This window comes from Episyrphus balteatus, chromosome 1 (assembly GCF_945859705.1).
Source record: "Episyrphus balteatus chromosome 1, idEpiBalt1.1, whole genome shotgun sequence".
In the NCBI taxonomy this organism is placed as follows: Eukaryota; Metazoa; Arthropoda; class Insecta; order Diptera; family Syrphidae; genus Episyrphus; species Episyrphus balteatus.
In genome coordinates this window covers 98,837,662-98,857,231 of record NC_079134.1, presented here as the reverse complement: position 1 = coordinate 98,857,231, position 19,570 = coordinate 98,837,662, and the positions used below count along the sequence as shown (strand labels likewise).

Here is a 19,570-nt window from a genome sequence, read left to right as displayed (position 1 = left end):
TGGGGGATAACCACACCTGCCTTCAAAATATGAAGCATCTACTCAGTCTATATTCGATTATACAGCTAAGCGAACAAAATTTTTATTGTCAAAACATCATAAAAGTCCCGGACTTATCATCTTTTGAAAATAAACAGCAACTTTTTTATGAGTAATTGACTACACATAGAAAAGCTGACTACTGACTCAAAATCTTAAGTTGAAAGCGTCTTTCAAGTAAAATAACTACTCGAAACATTATATTCTATTCCCAAATGCAATTGTTTGATAGACTGAGGCTTTACAAAAATTGTATATTCATTTTAAAACTAATTTCACATTCGTTTATTTTCAAAGTATGATAAGTCCAAAATCGTTTTTATTTTTTATCTTTTAAACAATCGGTCCAAAAAGTAAATACCAAACGATATTCTGTAGCTAGGTAAAAATTCTACAAAATATATTTTTTATACATTTTACTACACTTAACAAAAGAAAATAGAACGTTTTTTTCTCCTCCTGAAAAATTTGAAATCATGGACTTATACATGTTTTGAAAATAAATGATTCAATTGATGTACGCAAAAATACCTTTTCAATGATATATGTTTCATCGTTATTGGTCTCAGCTCCCATACATAAATTATCATTGTCCTTTCCCTCCGAGTTTCACCAAAATCATTAAAAGTTTTCTTTCTAATCGTAGTTTGTCCGTTTATTTCGAAAATGAGAATTCCTCATCCATCCCTATCTTTACGGGTGTTCCCCAAGGATCTATCCTCAGCCCTTTCCTTTTCAACCTTTATCTTTATGATTTTCCAATCCAACACAACAACTCTGATGACATCCTTTATGCGGATGACACAATACTATATAGTAGGGTGGACCAAAAAAATCATTTTTGCATTATTTTGATTTGCTCTACCGATAACTTGTTTTCTCGACACAAAATAATGCTTCCCTAATTTTTTCAGAATTTTTCGATAGTGTTTAGGGGTTGCGCGCACCCCTTTATTAAAAAATTAAGCTCTTTTAGTTTTTAATTTTTTTAAAGCTTAAATAATTTTTTTATCGAAAAGCTGTTTGAGTAAAAAGTATTAAGTATCAATAGATCTACTTACCTCAATTTTTCTTTTTTAAAAAAAAAATATTTTTGACTGATTCCCAGGCGTTAGAAGTCAAAATTACTGATAAATGCTGGGAAAAAAGCCTTTAAACTATGTTTTACTGCTTTTTATAACGGTTAAAATTTTCTATCGTATTCCTCATCAAATTTACTATAAAAACCGTGCTTTTATATTACTCAATTCTTCTTAGATTGATAAAAGAAAAATAATTTTTAAAAAAGATCGTACCAAAACAAGTGAAGGAAAAATGGGGGAGGGTACTATATCCTGGGCGCCGAGATTTGATAACAGAATTTTTTAGAGGAGTTAAATACGATCATTTTTCATTATGGGAGGGTTGGTCTATCTGGCTCCGTTTAGGCGGGAATGGCAATTTTCTAAAAAATAACTTTAAATAATAAAAAAAAAATATTAAAATACAATGGCAACACTTACAGTTATAAATGATACCTTTTTCAAAAGCTAGAACTGTACACTTTATTCTAATTTTGAAGGAAAGTTATTACAATCAATTGTTTTTGAAATAATCGATAAAAAAAGTAAAAAATTGGGAAAAAAGTTTAAAAAACCACATTAAATAATGTTTTTGTCCAGATTGTGGATTACAATACAAAAAATGGCTGATAAAATAAAGTGCCACAATTGATTCCTTATCAAATACTGAAGTCCATATGTTTTAATGCTTTCTAGTTTTTAAGAAAATTGAAAAATATCAGATTATCAGATTATAATTTTTATGGCTGTTTTTGATATTTTTGCCACCATCAAAAAAAATATATCTGATATTCAATATTATAAGGCGCTGCAGCAACAACAACATCATTAAAAAATATGGATAGTTATCAAAATAAAATTTCGTGAAACCAGAAGGACGATCTCGAGTAGGTCTGATAAAAAAGAATTTTTTTTTGTTTTTCAATTTTCTCAAATTCTGTTATCAAATCTCGGCGCCCAAGTTATAGTACCCTCCCCCATTTTTCCTTCACTTGTTTTGGTACGATCTTTTTTAAAAATTATTTTTCTTTTATAAATCTAAGAAGAATTGAGTAATATAAAAGCACGGTTTTTATAGTAAATTTGACGAGGAATACGATAAAAATAATTTTAACCGTTATAAAAAACAGTAAAACATAGTTTTAAGGCTTTTTTCCCAGCATTTATCAGTAATTTCGACTTCTAACGCCTGGGAATCAGTCAAAAATATTTTTTTTTTGAAAAAAAAAATTGAGGTAAGTAGATCTATTGATACTTAATACTTTTTACTCAAAGAGCTTTTCGATAAAAAAATTATTTAAGCTTTAAAAAAATAAAAAACTAAAAGAGTTTATTTTTATTAATAAAGGGGTGCGCGCAACCCCTAAACATCATTGAAAAATTCTGAAAAAATTAGGGTAGCATTATTTTGTGTCGAGAAAACAAGTTATCGGTAGAGCAAATCAAAATAATGAAAAATAATTTTTTTGGTCCACCCTACTATATAGTAATCGCGAGAGACCGCACGAGGCCCCTCATAATGTCGAAGCCACCTTACCGAAGCCATTGTGTTTTACAAAAAATGGGGAATTGATCTTAACATGAATAAAATGAATTGCATTATCTGTAAAGAAATTATTGGCGATGGAGAAAGAATGTGTTTGTGTTGGTTATGTGATGGATTAGCCCATATGAAATGTGCTGGTCTTAATGTCAAAATAATTGAAGGTCTTCTTAAAATTGGTAATGGTTTACGCTGGTTCTGTAAGAACTGCAACTGCAAAAAAACCACTGATTTGTTTCAAGTCCTTAAAAAATCTAAAAAAACATTTAATGACATTACAAATGATTTGAAAAAAATACAAAAAAAGTTGTCTGATTATGAATTGCTCTTCAACGACATGAATTTCGAAGACAAGGACTTATCGCCAAAACGTAAGAAGACAGAAAATAACGTTATCTGCGTTCCAACAGGGTCGAGACTATCTCTCGTAGCTCCTTTGCAGATAACTTACTCAACACCAATAATTGAAGAAATCCCTAATTCTCCTACCGTGTCGCAAAAAAGATCTTCTTTGGGTGATAAAACTGCTAGCTCGCAAACCGTCGGCCCAATAGCTTCCGAAATGGATGAGGGTGTTTCGGACGGGTTAGTTGTTGTACCACCTGAGAAGTTTATCTTTATATCACGTCTTCACCCAAATACTACTTGTGAAATGGTTGTTAACTATGTAAAAAAGAAACTTTCTGTGCCTGATTTGTCTTTGAAGTGTTACAAAATGCAGTTTTCGTATGAACGTCGTATTTCATCGTTTAAATTATTTGCTCCTGATCCTACTATTAACCTTATGTTGTCTCCTGATTTCTGGCCAAAATTTACAATTGCTCATGAATTCAAGAACAACCCTTGAAAAGAAAACGTTGGTAGATTCCCAGTTTTTGATAATAACCCATCCATGGTTCAGTCAAAAAACTAAATATTTACTATCAGAACGCTGGAGGAATGAAATCAAAGCTAAAAAACTTTTATTTAAATTGTATTAATGGAACTTATGACATTATCATTATAACTGAGACCTGGCTTAATTCATCTGTACATGATGCTGAGATATGTCCACCTGATTATAACTTATATCGTTTAGACAGAAATCCTTCTAATAGCGTTTTCAAAAATGGAGGTGGCGTTTTAATTGCTGTTAAATGTTGTCTTAAATCTGAGCTGTTGTTTTCAAACAAGTATACAAATTTGGAACTCGTCACAATAAAGATAAATTACTGTCATTCTTCGTTTGTCATCTGTGGTATTTATGTCCCGTCTGGATCATCGCCTTCTGTTTATGAACTGTATTCATCTGCTATATCGGATATTGTTGAAAATTCAGTTATAAGTAACATATTTATCTTTGGGGACTTCAATTTAACAAATCTTGAATGGAAAAGGGATGATGATTTGAAATATACTTATAATGTGCTAGAGCATGGTCCAATATTTCAAAGAAATTTTGTTGACACAGTACACTTATGTGGTCTAACTCAAATTAATGGATTAACAAACGAATTTCGTCGATTTCTTGATCTCGTGTTTACTGATTTACCTGTTTCCTGTGATACTGTTTGTGTAAATGACTGGCTTTTGCCAAAAGTACCTCACCACAACGTACTTAATTGCAATATACAAATCGATCATCAAATTTCTTCAAATATTATTGCTGAACCTAACTTAGACCATGACTTTAATTTTAGTAAAATCGATTTAGTGAAGTTAGAACAATTTTTTATCGATTTTGACTGGACAAGTGTCTTAAGTATAAGTGATGTCAATGCATGTGTTGAAAACTTTTATGCTGTTTTAAGTAATTGTATTCATTTTTGTGTTCCTGTTATAAGAAAAAAAGCAAATCCTCCATCAGTGAATTGGTTAAATAAGGATCTAAGACGCTTACGAAACTTTAAAAACGCATGTCACAAAAAATGGAAAAGAACGAGTTGCATCCAGTTTTATAACCGTTACTTATACTATCGCAAGCTATTTAACACAAGTTTAAAAACATCTTACAAAGCCTATATTTATAAAATTAAGTGCAATATATCAGGTAATCCGAAATCATTCTGGAAATATGTTAACTCCAAACGAAAAAGTTCAACATATCCGTCAACCGTGCAATATAAAGATAAAATTTCTAGCTGTGATAAAGAAATTAGTAACATATTTGCAGATTTCTTCCAACAGACATATACCTCGAGCAATCCTAATTACTGTGATAATATAGATTTAAGTTTTCCAACCTGTGATATACCTTTTATAAGATTGACTGAAGCGGAAGTAGTGCAATATATTGACGAATTAAAAAGTAACTGTTTGTCCGGTCCCGATAAAATTCCGTCCATATTTGTCAAAGCAAGCAAGTCCTATATATGTTCTGTAATTACGTATATTTATAATTGTTCACTGTCAACTGGTGTTTTCCCTGAACTGTGGAAATCTTCATTTATTGTGGAAATAAGAATAACGTTGAAAACTATCGAGGAATTGCGAAACTCTCATGCTTACCAAAATTATTTGAGAAAATAGTCTGCAAACATATTCAATTTTACTGCCAAGGATTAATTTCCCCTGAGCAGCATGGGTTCTGCTTGCAGAAGTCAACTTCAACAAACCTATTGGAGTTTGCTAACAATGTTAACATCAATCTGCAAAATGGCCTCCAAACTGATGTTTTCTACGCTGATCTTAGCAAAGCTTTTGATAGAGTATGCCACTCCATACTGGATAAAATCTTATTTAAAAGCACGAACACAGTTTGTCATCTTTAAGAAAAGTATATCTAAGCAAATTGATGTCTTATCCGGAGTTCCACAGGGCAGCCACATTGGACCACTTTTATTTATCCTATTTCTCAATGATATTTCTAAGGATATTTCGTATTGTAAAATTCTCAAATTTGCTGACGACTTCAAACTTTTTTACGGTTATTCGAACCCAAATGGCTATTTATTTCTACAACACGACATTGACAGAATATGTGAATGGTGCAAAACAAATGGAATGGAACTTAACAAAAAAAAGTGCAAAGTAATGTCCTATTCCAGGAGCAGGAACCCCTATTTATCTTACTACTTTGTTGATGAATACATGATCGAAAGAGTTGAACATTTCAATGACTTAGGAGTCTTATTTGATACAAAGCTGTCGTTCAACCCTCATATTGACATCATCACAAGCAAGGTTTTATAATGAGGTTCTTAAAAGAATTCAATGATCCTCATATTCTAAAGGTTTTGTATTGTGCTCTCGTCCGTCCCATCGTTGAATATTGTAGCTGTATATGGTGTCCTAGCTACGACGTAGCCATAAATAAAATTGAAAGTGTTCAAAAACGCTTTTTACTATTTGCTCTTCGACATCTCCCTTGGGACCCGAATCTAAATCTTCCGGCTTATGAAAATCGCTTAAAGCTTCTTGGACTGTCGACACTTAAGAAACGGAGAGAAGTCACCAATGTTCTTTTTATCTACCAGCTTATATCCGGATCAATCAATTCACCTTCTATCCTCAGCATGCTGAACATCAACACTCGCCCAAGACTTACTCGTAACCCTTCATTTTTTTATACGGCTTCATCCAGAGTTAACTATGGAATTAATGAGCCTGTTAATATTATGTGCATGGACTTTAATAAATATTATCAAAACATAGATTTTAATTTATCAAAAAATATTTTAAAGACGAAACTATTTAGGTAATTGTTAATTTTATGATTTCTTAAACTTTCTAAAATAACTATTGTTACTATTTTTTAACAACTTAGACACGTAGTCTGTAGTTGAATAAATAAATAAATAAATAAATAAATAAGTGCGAACTGATTTGTTTCAGAAATGCCTCTGGCAGGGGACATCATCATGCTGTCCGCGAAAGTAAGCATATTAGAATGCGTATTAATGGGAGTCTAATCCCCTTGAAAAATTCGCTTAAGTATTTGGGTGTCCATCTACACCAAAGACTCAAGATGAATCCTCATGCCAGAAAAGCTCTTAATAACAGCAAAGCTGCAGCGGCCAAGCTAAAACTTCTCATGAATTCAAATAGCGTAAATAAAAACACCAAATTGCTTATGCACAAAACTCTAATCCGCCCCTTGATTTCTTATGGTTTCCTAATATGGTTCAACATAACACCTAGCGTTGTTTTTGAACTGCAAAGATTCGAAAGAAAAATCATTAGAAACTGCATTTCAAAAAGACGAAGGCCTAATGGGAAATGGTTTTGTAATAAAATTCTATATCAAGATTCTGGAATCGTCCCTCTTCTTGACTATCTTACATCATTATCCAAAAAAAGACTATCAGCTCTTTCGCATCATGACAACCCTATCCTCCGGAATATCTTCACTGAAAATATTGGCTACTCTATCAACGACCGCTATTATATGTCTCCTATCAGCATCCTCAACGAGGATTCAGTAATTTTTCCAAATCCAGGATGATGACAACCTGTTTACTTCCTCTTTCTATAAGAAATACTTTCCAAATACCCATAGAGGCTGAGTAGCTCAACGTCTCAAACTATTATGAAAATACTAATAAACACCTGCCTTGTAAAATACTTTTGTACCTAACTAGAATTAAGTAATTTCATTAAGGAAAAACAAAAAAAAAAACCTGCCTTAAGACTGTAACTATACTAAAGTAACCTGATATGTGATATTAATTCATTAAATTAGCCATACCAACTACTGTGAAACTAATAAACATAAGGTAAGCTATCACCTAATTGGACTTTCAAAATGTAAATAAAAAAAAAAATGCGTATTAATGGGAGTCTAATCCCCTTGAAAAATTCGCTTAAGTATTTGGGTGTCCATCTACACCAAAGACTCAAGATGAATCCTCATGCCAGAAAAGCTCTTAATAACAGCAAAGCTGCAGCGGCCAAGCTAAAACTTCTCATGAATTCAAATAGCGTAAATAAAAACACCAAATTGCTTATGCACAAAACTCTAATCCGCCCCTTGATTTCTTATGGTTTCCTAATATGGTTCAACATAACACCTAGCGTTGTTTTTGAACTGCAAAGATTCGAAAGAAAAATCATTAGAAACTGCATTTCAAAAAGCCGAAGGCCTAATGGGAAATGGTTTTGTAATAAAATTCTATATCAAGATTCTGGAATCGTCCCTCTTCTTGACTATCTTACATCATTATCCAAAAAAAGACTATCAGCTCTTTCGCATCATGACAACCCTATCCTCCGGAATATCTTCACTGAAAATATTGGCTACTCTATCAACAACCGCTATTATATGTCTCCTATCAGCATCCTCAACGAGGATTCAGTCATTTTTCCAAATCCAGGATGATGACAACCTGTTTACTTCCTCTTTCTATAAGAAATACTTTCCAAATACCCATAGGGGCTGAGTAGCTCAACGTCTCAAACTATTATGAAAATACTAATAAACACCTGCCTTGTAAAATACTTTTGTACCTAACTAGAATTAAGTAATTTCATTAAGGAAAAACAAAAAAAAAAACCTGCCTTAAGACTGTAACTATACTAAAGTAACCTGATATGTGATATTAATTCATTAAATTAGCCATACCAACTACTGTGAAACTAATAAACATAAGTTAAGCTATCACCTAAATGGACTTTCAAAATGTAAATAAAAAAAAAAAGAAAAAATAAGACAAAATAATAAAAAGATACAAAAAAAAAAAAAAGAGTACAAATAAAATGTAAAAATTCAAAAACTTCGTATACATAGATGTAATAAATAACTCGATTGTTGAGAAAATGAAACAAATAGATTTAAGCAGCATCAAAAATTAAAACAGGGCCAGCTGCCCTCTTCACTTGCACACATATAGTGTTCACATAGAGACGACTTGTCGTATCCAGAGATACCCAAAGGAGATGGGAAACTTTCGTACGTTTTACCCCCCAAAACCCATTTGTTTATTTCGTGTTGTTGTAATCTCTTTTGTATTCGTCAATAAATGTGAAAAACACACATAGTGTAGCCACGGTGTTTTTACGCACACCTAAGCAAAAATGTACGATTTTTCACGCATACTTAGCCAAAAATGTATATTTTTTCACGCATACTTATGTCGTTTTCTATTGACTTTTGAGATTTTTGTGTAAAATTCTCAGATTTTCCACTGCAAATAGAATATGAAATCTAGTTTTGTAATTGTGTGCGAAATCTGTGCGTGTAAAAAAAATAAAAGACAAATGTCAAACAGAGGGGTGTGTGTGAAAGTGCGTGTGTTTGTATGCGTGAATCTTGATAAAAATCCAGAATCAGATTCTTGAATCTCAGATTCATTTTTTTGTCATTTTTTTGAATCTCAGGACGCAAATAGATCATGAAATCTGAGATTTGTCCACTATTTCCTATCTTCACCCCCCCTTTCAGCTGTCAAATTCACAAATCTCATTCTGAGATTCGTCAATAGAAAACTACATTATCCAAAAATGTCTAAAGCAGCTTGTAGGCAAACCCGTATGACGTCACAAGTTTCTCATCTCTTTTGGGTATCTCTGGTCGTATCTATCTATGTTTGCATTTCATTCTTGTTATTTTCTCTGTTCGCAAATCGCAATCCTCCTTTTTATTTTAGGTTAAGTTTTCTTTTTGTAAAGATGGTGTCTTGTTGAGTGCACACAATTCTTAAAGTAAAAAAAAGTAGTGTTGATTTCTTTCTATTTAATTGATGTGTCAAAATTTAGACCACAAGCAAACCATTATGTGTAGCCAGACCAATTCTAAGTCGGCAATTTCATTATCTTAAGTTGATATATAATAACGTATTAATCCATCCATAACTAAAAAGTGTATAAAGAAAAATCTCAATAAAGTTACTATACTATACTAGGTGTGTTTTTTATTACCACCGGTCTTCACTGGACAAAAACAACGCAGTCTGGGCTAAGCAATTTACATGTTAAATACAACAACACCTTAGCCCCTTGGGCTTAGTTGTTTAGCCCGGAGATTTCTCTGGGCTTAACTTTTTGAACAGTTTTAAATCTGTGCTACCAAACTAATTTTTTCATAAATTGTTTAGAATTTGTTTAAAAACGTGAAAACTGACGTTTGGAAGGACAATATGTATTAAAATAGTTTTGCTAGCATACATTTTTGTATATCTTTGTAAAACATACATGAAAAATACAAGAAAATGACGAAAGCGAAAAATATGACAACTCTAAATTTTTGTTGTATCTGCTGTTTTCGGAACATTCAATATGCAGTGCTGCCAAGATTTCAGGTTAAGCCCCGAGGCGTTTTTTTTGTCCAGTTAAGACCGGTGGTAATAAAAAACACACCTACTATCTACTAGGTCCGTTCCACACTCAGTTTGCAACTGCCGAATTTAGTAATATTTGGTTATTTTTGGTCAGAGTCTGTTCCCAACTTCAAAAATTGTGTAGAAGAGAGCGCTCACGAGAGAGTAAAAAATTTCCCCACCCTGACAAATTTAGCCCAAAGAATTTCTTCCGGCAGAAATATGAGTTCTGTCAAATGAAAAGTTGACGTATGTCAAACAAATAAATAAAGAAAAAAACAAATCAAATTGTAGTGATTTTTAAATTGAATCGCGTTTACGTGTTTTTTGCATTAAAAAAGTGTTAATGTTTATCGAATTAAGCATAAAATATGAAATTGTGTTGTATAATGGTGTTCAACTTGTTCCAAACTTTTTGGCAGTCTTTCGTAGTTTTATTTCCCAACTCTCATTAATTTGACAGACTGCCTAATTTAGTGCACAAAAAGCTTAGAGGATATAATATATGGAGTGCTTGTTCCTGTACCTAATACATTGTAACGCCATATACATGGATAGGGGCCGCTGCCTTCGTTTTTCATTGCGACTCCGGTTCCGCAGCTGTAAATAAACACGCTTGTTGATGACAGCCATCTAATGAAAATAAAATGGAGACATGCACTCATCGAAAAACTTAAAGAAACTAGAGCCCTCTATACAAGCTTCACGGAACTAACAGCACAAGCACTCCATATATTATATCCTCTAAGTGCCTGGCTACACAGTGATTTTTCAATCGCCTATCCAGTCAGGTTGTAGGCAAGAGGGGTGAGGATTTTCCTCTTTTTGACATTTGTTCCTACAAAATGTGAATTGGAACGTGATTGGGCACAACACTGTGTGGCCAGGCACTAAGACAAAAAGTCTGGAACAGACCTACTATATGTTCAATTGGGCTTTTAATCCAAACGTCAGTGTCGAAGAAAAAAAAACTGAAAAAAAAAACTTGAAAGTTCAATTCTGAGGAAAAGAGTGGCATATGTTTTCCTCAGAAAGCTTATTTTTTGCTTTAATACACTTGGAGCAAAAAAATGGAATCAAACTTTGAGTTCTGTAAAAACGAAAATTCGTGAGGATTCAATTGACACACATGAATTTTAATTGCACCATTTAAAAGCTTAAAACAAAAGCTTTAAATCAATGGTAGACACTTAAAAACCCGTTCACTTTATAAAGATCCAATCAACATAAATGAAGTATGTAAGGAAAAAAAACTGAAATTGAAACATGGAGAATATCTGAAAAATTTACCATTTTAAAAAAATGAAGTGCAATTTATTGACAGACAACGTCAATAGTAACGTATTTAGCTCGCGCTAAATTTTAGCTGAGATAAAATTCTCATACAAGTTATCGATAACTTGTATGGGATCCATTTTATCTCGGCTAAAAATTTTCGATAATTTGTATGGGAGCTAAAATTTAGCTCGAGCAGCGTACCAGGCTTAAGTGTATATTGTAGTTAAGCCTTAAGGCTTTAAAAGTATAACTACAACGGCAACTTTTTGCAAAAAGTAAAAAAGTTATAGATTTTAAACTCATTTTATGACAGTTTTTACGACGACAAAATAAAAAATAATGATGCAAAAAGCTTATTTTTTGGTTAAGCCTGGTACGCTGCTCGCGCTAAATTTTAGCTCCCATACAAATTATCGAAAAATTTTAGCCGAGCTAAAATGAGTCCCATACAAATTATCGATAACTTGTATGGGAATTTTATCTTGGCTAAAATTTAGCGCGAGCAGCGTACCAGGCTTTACAAAAGAAATTTTTGTTTTTTGCTAGAAAGAAATTTTTAAAAAATTTAATTTTGTAAATTTCCCACGTTTTCACTTTTTAGGTCACTTTAAGGTATGTATAACTACAAAAAGTGAAAATTTTCAAACTCATTTTGTGACAGTTTCTCCGACCACAAAATTAAAAATAATTATGAAGAAAGCCTATTTTTTGGTTTCAAAAACCATTTTTGTAGTTTTTTCCAAAATTTTTTACAAAAACAAATAGCGCTAGAAAGAAATAAAAAAAATTTAATTTTGTAAATTTCCCACTTTTTCACTTTTTAGGTCATTGTAGTTATGGCTTTAACATAAAAAAAAACGTTATTTTGCGACGCAGTTGGTGTGGTAAAGCATTAAGAATTGATTTGTTAGATTAAAAAATGTCGATTCTCACTTTCAAAGGGATGTTTTGCTTAAAATTTCACTGCCACACAGTACCATGGTACCGTGCACGGATTACCTTTTTACTACTGTATACTGTGAAGATCAACACCTGAACGCACCAAATGTGAACCTATCTTTAAAGGCTTGGCCACACCGGAGGATATGCGGTATAGCGGAAACGATATTTGTACTAAAAAAATTCTACACCTGAACGTTGATGTGTCAGTTTGGAATTTTTTTTCATACAAGTAGCCTCACCGCTACCCGTACCGCTACCGCATACCGTCCAGTGTGGCCAAGCCACACCGGAGAGTATGCGGTATAGCCACACCGGAGAGTATGCGGTATAGCGGTAACGATATTTGTAATTAAAAAAATTCCACACCTGAACGTTGATGTGTCAGTTTGGAATTTTTTTCATACAAGTACCCTCACCGCTACCCGTACCGCTACCGCATACCCTCCAGTGTGGCCAAGCCTTTAATCTCTTATTAATATCTGAACGCATTCATTAAAATTTTCCCAGAAAACTGAATAACACAAATATCATTCCAACTTTAAGTGAGATAAATAACGTCCTCTAACTTCCGGAAATTTAAACTTCTACAAGCCAAGACGAGAACCTACAAGGACATACAATGGTGTGAATGACAAATTTGAGTGAAGTACCAACCATTGTATATATATTCCTATAGTACTCTCATGAAGCAGAATTTTCCGTTTTGCGTCGCCACCGCTGGGATCGCTAGTTTATTTTATACTTGAACCTTATGCAGAAAATTGAACTGCAGATCTACCAAAAGATGTCGCTAAAGTATTTTCTTCGATTGATAGTACTATAGAAATATATATACAATGTACCAACGTTGGTGGAGGTTGAATGATCGAATGATGGAATTTGAACGAATGGAACATGAAACAGGTTGAATTGAATCGCAAAATGCAAGGTGCAAACACAATGCATTAAGGCGATTACACTTTGCATTTTCTTTTTCGATACTATTTTTACGTAGTTGAGCGCAGTTAAAACGTAGTTCAACAATATCTAAATCAGGTTTAAAATATATCAAAGAGTAGGTATATTATATATATCTGTGTAGTTTGTCCTCGAAAAGTGTAGTTAATCGCAAGAAAACAACAACAAATACTATAAAAAATAAAGAAACTATTTTGGTATAAGTGTGTTCAAAATTGTTGCAAATAAAAAAAAATAAAGAAATCGGCACTCGAATTTCGAGGGCGGGGTCGGCTAGATTTAATAACAACAATTTTCAATTGAAGACAAAACTACGAAAAGATACAAAACAAAAAGTACAAATAAGTTTCGTATATAATACATAGATGTAGGTAATAAATAACTCGATTGTTGAGAAAATGAAACAAATAGATTTAAGCAGGGGCCCTATTTCGTATTACGAAACGAAAGGCAAAACAACGATATCCAGGACAACGATAGTCACGACATAGAGCGATTTAGTACAACGATAATGCATGGTTGAAAATATTTCCAGATAAAAATGAAAAAACAATTTTTTTTCAAGCGTACCAACTTCACGCCAATGAAAAGCTGTCAAAAAATAAGTAGATAAACAAAATTTTCAGTGGGAAAACAATTTTCTTTTACTTTTCTTGCGCTATTTAATAATATTTCCTATTCAAAAACATATTAAAATTGAAGTTATGAACATAATTTGTGATTTCGATTATTTATTTTATGAGTTTAAAGAAGAAAATCATCTTTCCGAGAACTTTATCTCTGCCATTGCCAATTGGCCATGAAGATTGAGATCAATTGTTTGTTTTATTCTTTTGTTGTGATGTGGTGCTTTAATAATAACAAAAAATTTGCTTGTTCGTGTTAATATTTGAGTATGTTTATAATATTTTTGTATTTTTATTGTAATTCGTTGGAATAAAAATTGGCTTCGAAGTTTGGCAAATTTTTTTTCTAAGCAAGCCAAACGAGAACGAAAGTCAAACGATAGGCAAATGACAGTCGTAAGCATTAACGAGTATCGTTGAAATCAAACGATTATCGTAGTACCTAATCGCATTTTAACAAGAACGAAGTAGTTCAACGATAATCGTTTTACAAAATAGGGCCCTGTTGTGCCCTCTTCCATACCTACCAGAGGAAATCGTCGTGCGTTGAACTCAGCACACTTCAATTGTAATGTTCACTTTGATTGTCCATTCGGATATTGTTTTGGGTCAATCAATGTGCAATAAGACAATAATTGAATTGTGCTGACTCTTTAAACGTGCCGACGATTATCCACTGAGGAAGTTGGGCTCGCGACTATCGGAATGACAAGACAAGTTGAGTCTCATTCAATACGTAAACCAGTAGAGTTGTTTAAATATTAATCCCTGCGAATTCCCATAAAATAACATCTTTCGATTGTTATAACATTGGCGCAGCCGGTCCGCGAACCTTTAAATCGCAATAAAAAAAAAAATCAATAAATAAATAAATAAAATAATAAAAACAAAATAATAATCAATAACTTTGTGTTGTGTCGACTTTTGGAAATTTTAAGTGATCACAGTGAATCATAGTTTTTTGCTTTTTCGAAAGAAAATAATTAATTAAATTCAAAGTGCAACATCAATTGGAATGCGAAACCACAGTTGACAACGACTATACTATATTTATGTATGTACGTATGTCAATAAGCAGGTAAGTATATTTCGTTTTTATTTTTGTTTTGAATCGTTTTCGTTTTTTTCACTTTTTGAAAAACGATCTACTTATTCATTTAATTTTTTTTTTTTGCTTGAATTGTTTTATTACTACGGCCAGTATACGTTAATTTTAGTTATGTCGTTTTCGATTGGTTTCACTCAAGGATTCACTCATTCTGAAAACAAATAAAACAGTTTAAATCGCTTCCACTCAATTCATTTTTTTTGTTTGTGTTTGTGTGTTTTTCTTTGAAATTTCAAATGTCAAATATTCATATTAATTTATTTTTCTTTCAAATAAAATCTTTAAAATTGTTCAAAAATGTTAATGTTCAAGAAATTAATGGTGAAGTTGGCTTCCAAAATATTTTAAGTAAATTTGAAAATTAATTAAAAAATTTATTTCGGAAAACAATAATTTATTTCAAAAAATAAAAAAAAACATTGATTGAGTGATTAATTTGACTTTCAAATATTCATGTGTTAGTGCTTTTTGAGTGAATTCCGATTTTAAATCGAGAAGAGAATTTCTCTTCTGAGAAGCGTTTTGGCTGTCATATTCGTGTCAATAAAACACTTTCAGAAGGCTTCTGAATGATTCCGGACGCTTCCGGAGAGCCAATCGAAAACGACATTAATGTAGGTCAGTTTAAAATTTCAAGTTCGGGATAAGCAAATTAAATAAATACCTACGTTATATTGTTTGACTCCAAGTGACTAGTTTTTTTTTTATTATAATTAACATAATAATGTGTCACACAAAAAGTGAAAAGGTTACTACGCCTGTAACCAAAGATTGGCAGAAATTTTTTCCTCGAAAGGAAATAAAGGTAAAAAATACCTCAGAGAAAGTGGTTTGTAGATTCTGTAAGAAAACAAACCACAAAAGTGCTTATTGCAGGTTTAAGAGAAATACTTCTTTCCACAATACCTGTAAGGCACATGGACAACCTCAAAGAACACTTTCGATACCCAAAAGTCAATTAGAAGCGGAAAACCCGCAAAAGACTAGGATACGATGCGATTGGTGTTCTAGGGTTGGCCACTCTGAGAATGAGTGTAGATGTAAAAGACGATATTTTGTCAAATATGATTGGGTCAAAAGCCCAACTTTACCAAAAAACAAACAAATTGTCCCTTACACATCCACTCAAATTACTAAATCTGCCAAAACGTCAATCCCCGTTGTTAAAACAAACAAAATTTATGATTTTCAAATACCTTCAGTTTTTAACTATATTTTTTTCATTTCACAATTGTTAGTATTCACTAAATGTTTCGATATGATTTATGAATTTTATTCAAAAATTCATAAAATCATCATCGAAGTGAAAAGTAAATTTAACAATAAAGAATCCAAGAGAAAAATGTATAAAAAACTGCCATTTCCAAATGCTAAGAGAGGTAAAATTTTTGTTTTAATAGACGAAAATGAAAAAGTAAGCTTTTTAGTAAATAGTGCATTAAAAAATAATGTACAAATACGAACTAAAGAAAAATGTAAAATAAAATTAGCTTCTGAAGGGATTGGCGAAATTTTAGGTTCAATTCGGTCGAGTTTGAAGGGAAAAATAAAATTAAATTGGAATATAATAGATGGCCTAAATAACATACCCACCGATGGTATAATAGGCAGGGATATTCTTGGGAACCATGCTATAATTGACTCTGTTACCAACACATTCAAATTTTTGGATAACAACAGAAAGCAGGTATCACAATTTCCCCTTATATATCCGTTTACTTCAAATAGAAAAAGTACCGAATTTCCAAGAACCTCTTCACGACAATTAAAAAACAGGAGTCACAAATTAAGTGAAACGAGGGTTTCTTCCCCTAAAAAAATGTTTTCAGTGGATAATATCCTAAACTTAATCTCTAACATATTTTCTAAAAAATATAAACGAGAAAAAGACAACTCTTTTGATCGAAGTCACATCCTCTTAGTGAAAAATATAAGAAGTTCTGTGAACAACGACAATCAAAAAATTGAGATCAGTCAATCAATCAAGAGGCTTATGTCCGTGGGTACGCAAAGCATAACCACTTAAACTAAATCCTGTAAATCCTGTCTTGAGTTTTAAACTAGATAGTACTACAAACTTATTTTATTCAAACTTTCAGTAATTTATTATTTATCTTTGTTTTTGAGCATTTAATCCAATTTTTTTTATATTTTCAGATAACATTAAGATGTCAAAAACTCTTTAACCAAAATCTTTTCATATATTTTCCTTTCTTTAATACCTTAATTCATTATATTCCACTTTCTTCTCAATCCATTATTCCAATTCTTTTCTTTGTTTAAAGCCTAAAATATTTAAAGTCGCACTAATTAAATAAAAAATATATACATGCTAAGAAAACTACATAAATAAATAACTGATTGACAACTACGAAAGTATAAAAACTAATTGAAGATCAATAAATTATTTAAACCATTGCTTTAAAAATTAATTATTAAAAAAAAAAAAATGTTTCTTATAAAAACTACAAAAATACATAAATACCTTGTATATTAAAAAAAAATATATATATATGAAATAAAACAAATATAATTGATTAATTGATAACTTAAATAAATCAATTAACTTAACTTTAAGTTAAATAAAAGTACAAAAAAAAAAAAAAAATCAAATTCAAATATTAAATTTTTATGAAACTAAAACGTAATAAGTACTTGAAAATTATTTGAACAATAAGAAAAAATATTATGATATGTAAAAATAGTCTAAATATGAAAAAAAAAATCATTAAAATTAAGTATTAAACTTTATTAAAAAAAAACAAAATACAAAGACATTAATTAAAAACTATTACGTAAAGGAGCTCTAAATTAAAATTAAAATTGTTATATAAATATTACTTTAAAACTTTAAAATAAATGGTCACGAATTTATGTTTGGGAAAGATGCTGTGAACTGTCTTTCTATCTATCTTTATCTCTGTATTAAACACACACTATTGCTCACATAAAAACTACCACATTTAAGGGCCCAACCCATAGAATCCGTTGCGTCCGTTCCGTCGAAGTTTTCAACTGACAGCTCGATAAAATACACACGTTCTTATGTGCCTGGCTACACAGTGATTTTTCAATCGATTGAAAAATCACATGCGGTGGCTACACACTGTTGTGCCCAATCACGTTCCACTTTTACATTTTCTAGGAACAAACGTCAAAAAGAGGAAAAATTTAGAAATGGAACTGTACTACCCTCAGAAAATTCAGTTCGCTTCGTGAGCATCTTCCCCCTTCACTCCTCATCCCTCTCGCCTACAAACTCACTGCTTAGGCGATTGAAAAATCACCGTGTAGCCAGGCACTATGGGAAACGACCCATAAGCGACGGATCGGACTGAAGGGCCCAACCCATAGAATCCGTTGCGTCCGTTCCGTCGAAGTTTTCAACTGACAGCTCGATAAAATACACACGTTCTTATGGGAAGCGACCCATAAGCGACGGATCGGACGGAGACGGACGGATTCGACGGAAGAAGTTGCCCAACTTTCTACTTTTTCATCCGTTGTATGCTTTGACATTGGTTGTCAACAATAGATCTGTTCAATTTTCTGTTTTAGAGTGCACACCGGGGAATTTCAGAACTAAGAACTATGTTCTTTTCTTCTCCGATTTTATGAATTGTGAACTTTAATTGTTTATTTGTGAAGAAAATGTAATAAAAGTAACATTTAATGATATATATAATAAATTATATCAATTAAATACTAAAATTCTGTTGTAGAGTTCAATTTTATTATGCCAAAGTCATATCTACAAATGATAATCTGTTATTAAAAATTGTTTTTAACTGAAGAGCAAGTACCTACATGAAATCTAGTCACGCATTTTATTTCATTAAAAAAAAGAAGAACAATAATAGTTAAAAATTTCTTGCATCAGAACTGCAGTTAGTGCACATTCAGCGATAAAATATCGAACACACCTCGGAATTTGAAGTGAGCTGTCAAAAAGCAATCCGTCGTACGACGTATTCTATGGGTCACCCCTTTCTGTCCCAAACTTCAACTTCAACGGAGGGATTGACGGAACGGACGCAACGGATTCTATGGGTTGGGGCCTGGAGACGGACGGATTCGACGGAAGAAGTTGCCCAACTTTCTACTTTTTCATCCGTCGTATGCTTTGACATTGGTTGTCAACAATAGATCTGTTCAATTTTCTGTTTTAGAGTGCACACCGGGGAATTTCAGAACTAAGAACTGTGTTCTTTTCTTCTCCGATTTTATGAATTGTGAACTTTAATTGTTTATTTGTGAAGAAAATGTAATAAAAGTAACATTTAATGATATACATATCCAATAAATGATATCAATTAAATACTAAAATTCTGTTGTAGAGTTCAATTTTACTATGCCAGAGTCATATCTACAAATGATAATCTGTTATTAAAAATTGTTTTTAACTGAAGAGCAAGTACCTACATGAAATCTAGTCACGCATTTTATTTCATTAAAAAAAAGAACAACATTAATAGTTAAAAATTTCTTGCATCAGAACTTCCTTAGTGCACATTCAGCGATAAAATATCGAACACACCTCGGAATTTGAAGTAAGCTGTCAAAAAGCAATCCGTCGTACGACGTATTCTATGGGTCACCCCTTTCTGTCCCAAACTTCAACTTCAACGGATGGATTGACGGAACGGACGCAACGGATTCTATGGGTTGGGGCCTTTAACCACAAAGATGTTTCACCAATGCCAGAAAGCTGTATGATCTAAGGGATATTTTACTCGAATTGAAGTAGTTACAAGCATCAACATACTAGATGTCAAACTCATAAG

The 19,570-nt window shown here is 32.2% G+C and overlaps 1 protein-coding gene across 1 annotated transcript; it reads left to right on the top strand.

Annotated features, from left to right (window-relative positions):
- Window positions 1-2,689: 2,689 nt before the first annotated feature.
- LOC129909191 (uncharacterized) lies at window positions 2,690-3,490 on the top strand. The gene has a single exon (XM_055986212.1). It carries the CDS (start codon window positions 2,690-2,692, stop codon window positions 3,488-3,490), a length of 801 nt encoding a protein of 266 aa, XP_055842187.1.
- Window positions 3,491-19,570: the final 16,080 nt, after the last annotated feature.

What these genes read in the sequence shown, in the direction of transcription:
- LOC129909191 (XM_055986212.1), top strand. Translation starts at nt 2,690, where the DNA reads ATGAATTGCATTATCTGTAAAGAAATTATTGGCGATGGAGAAAGAATG.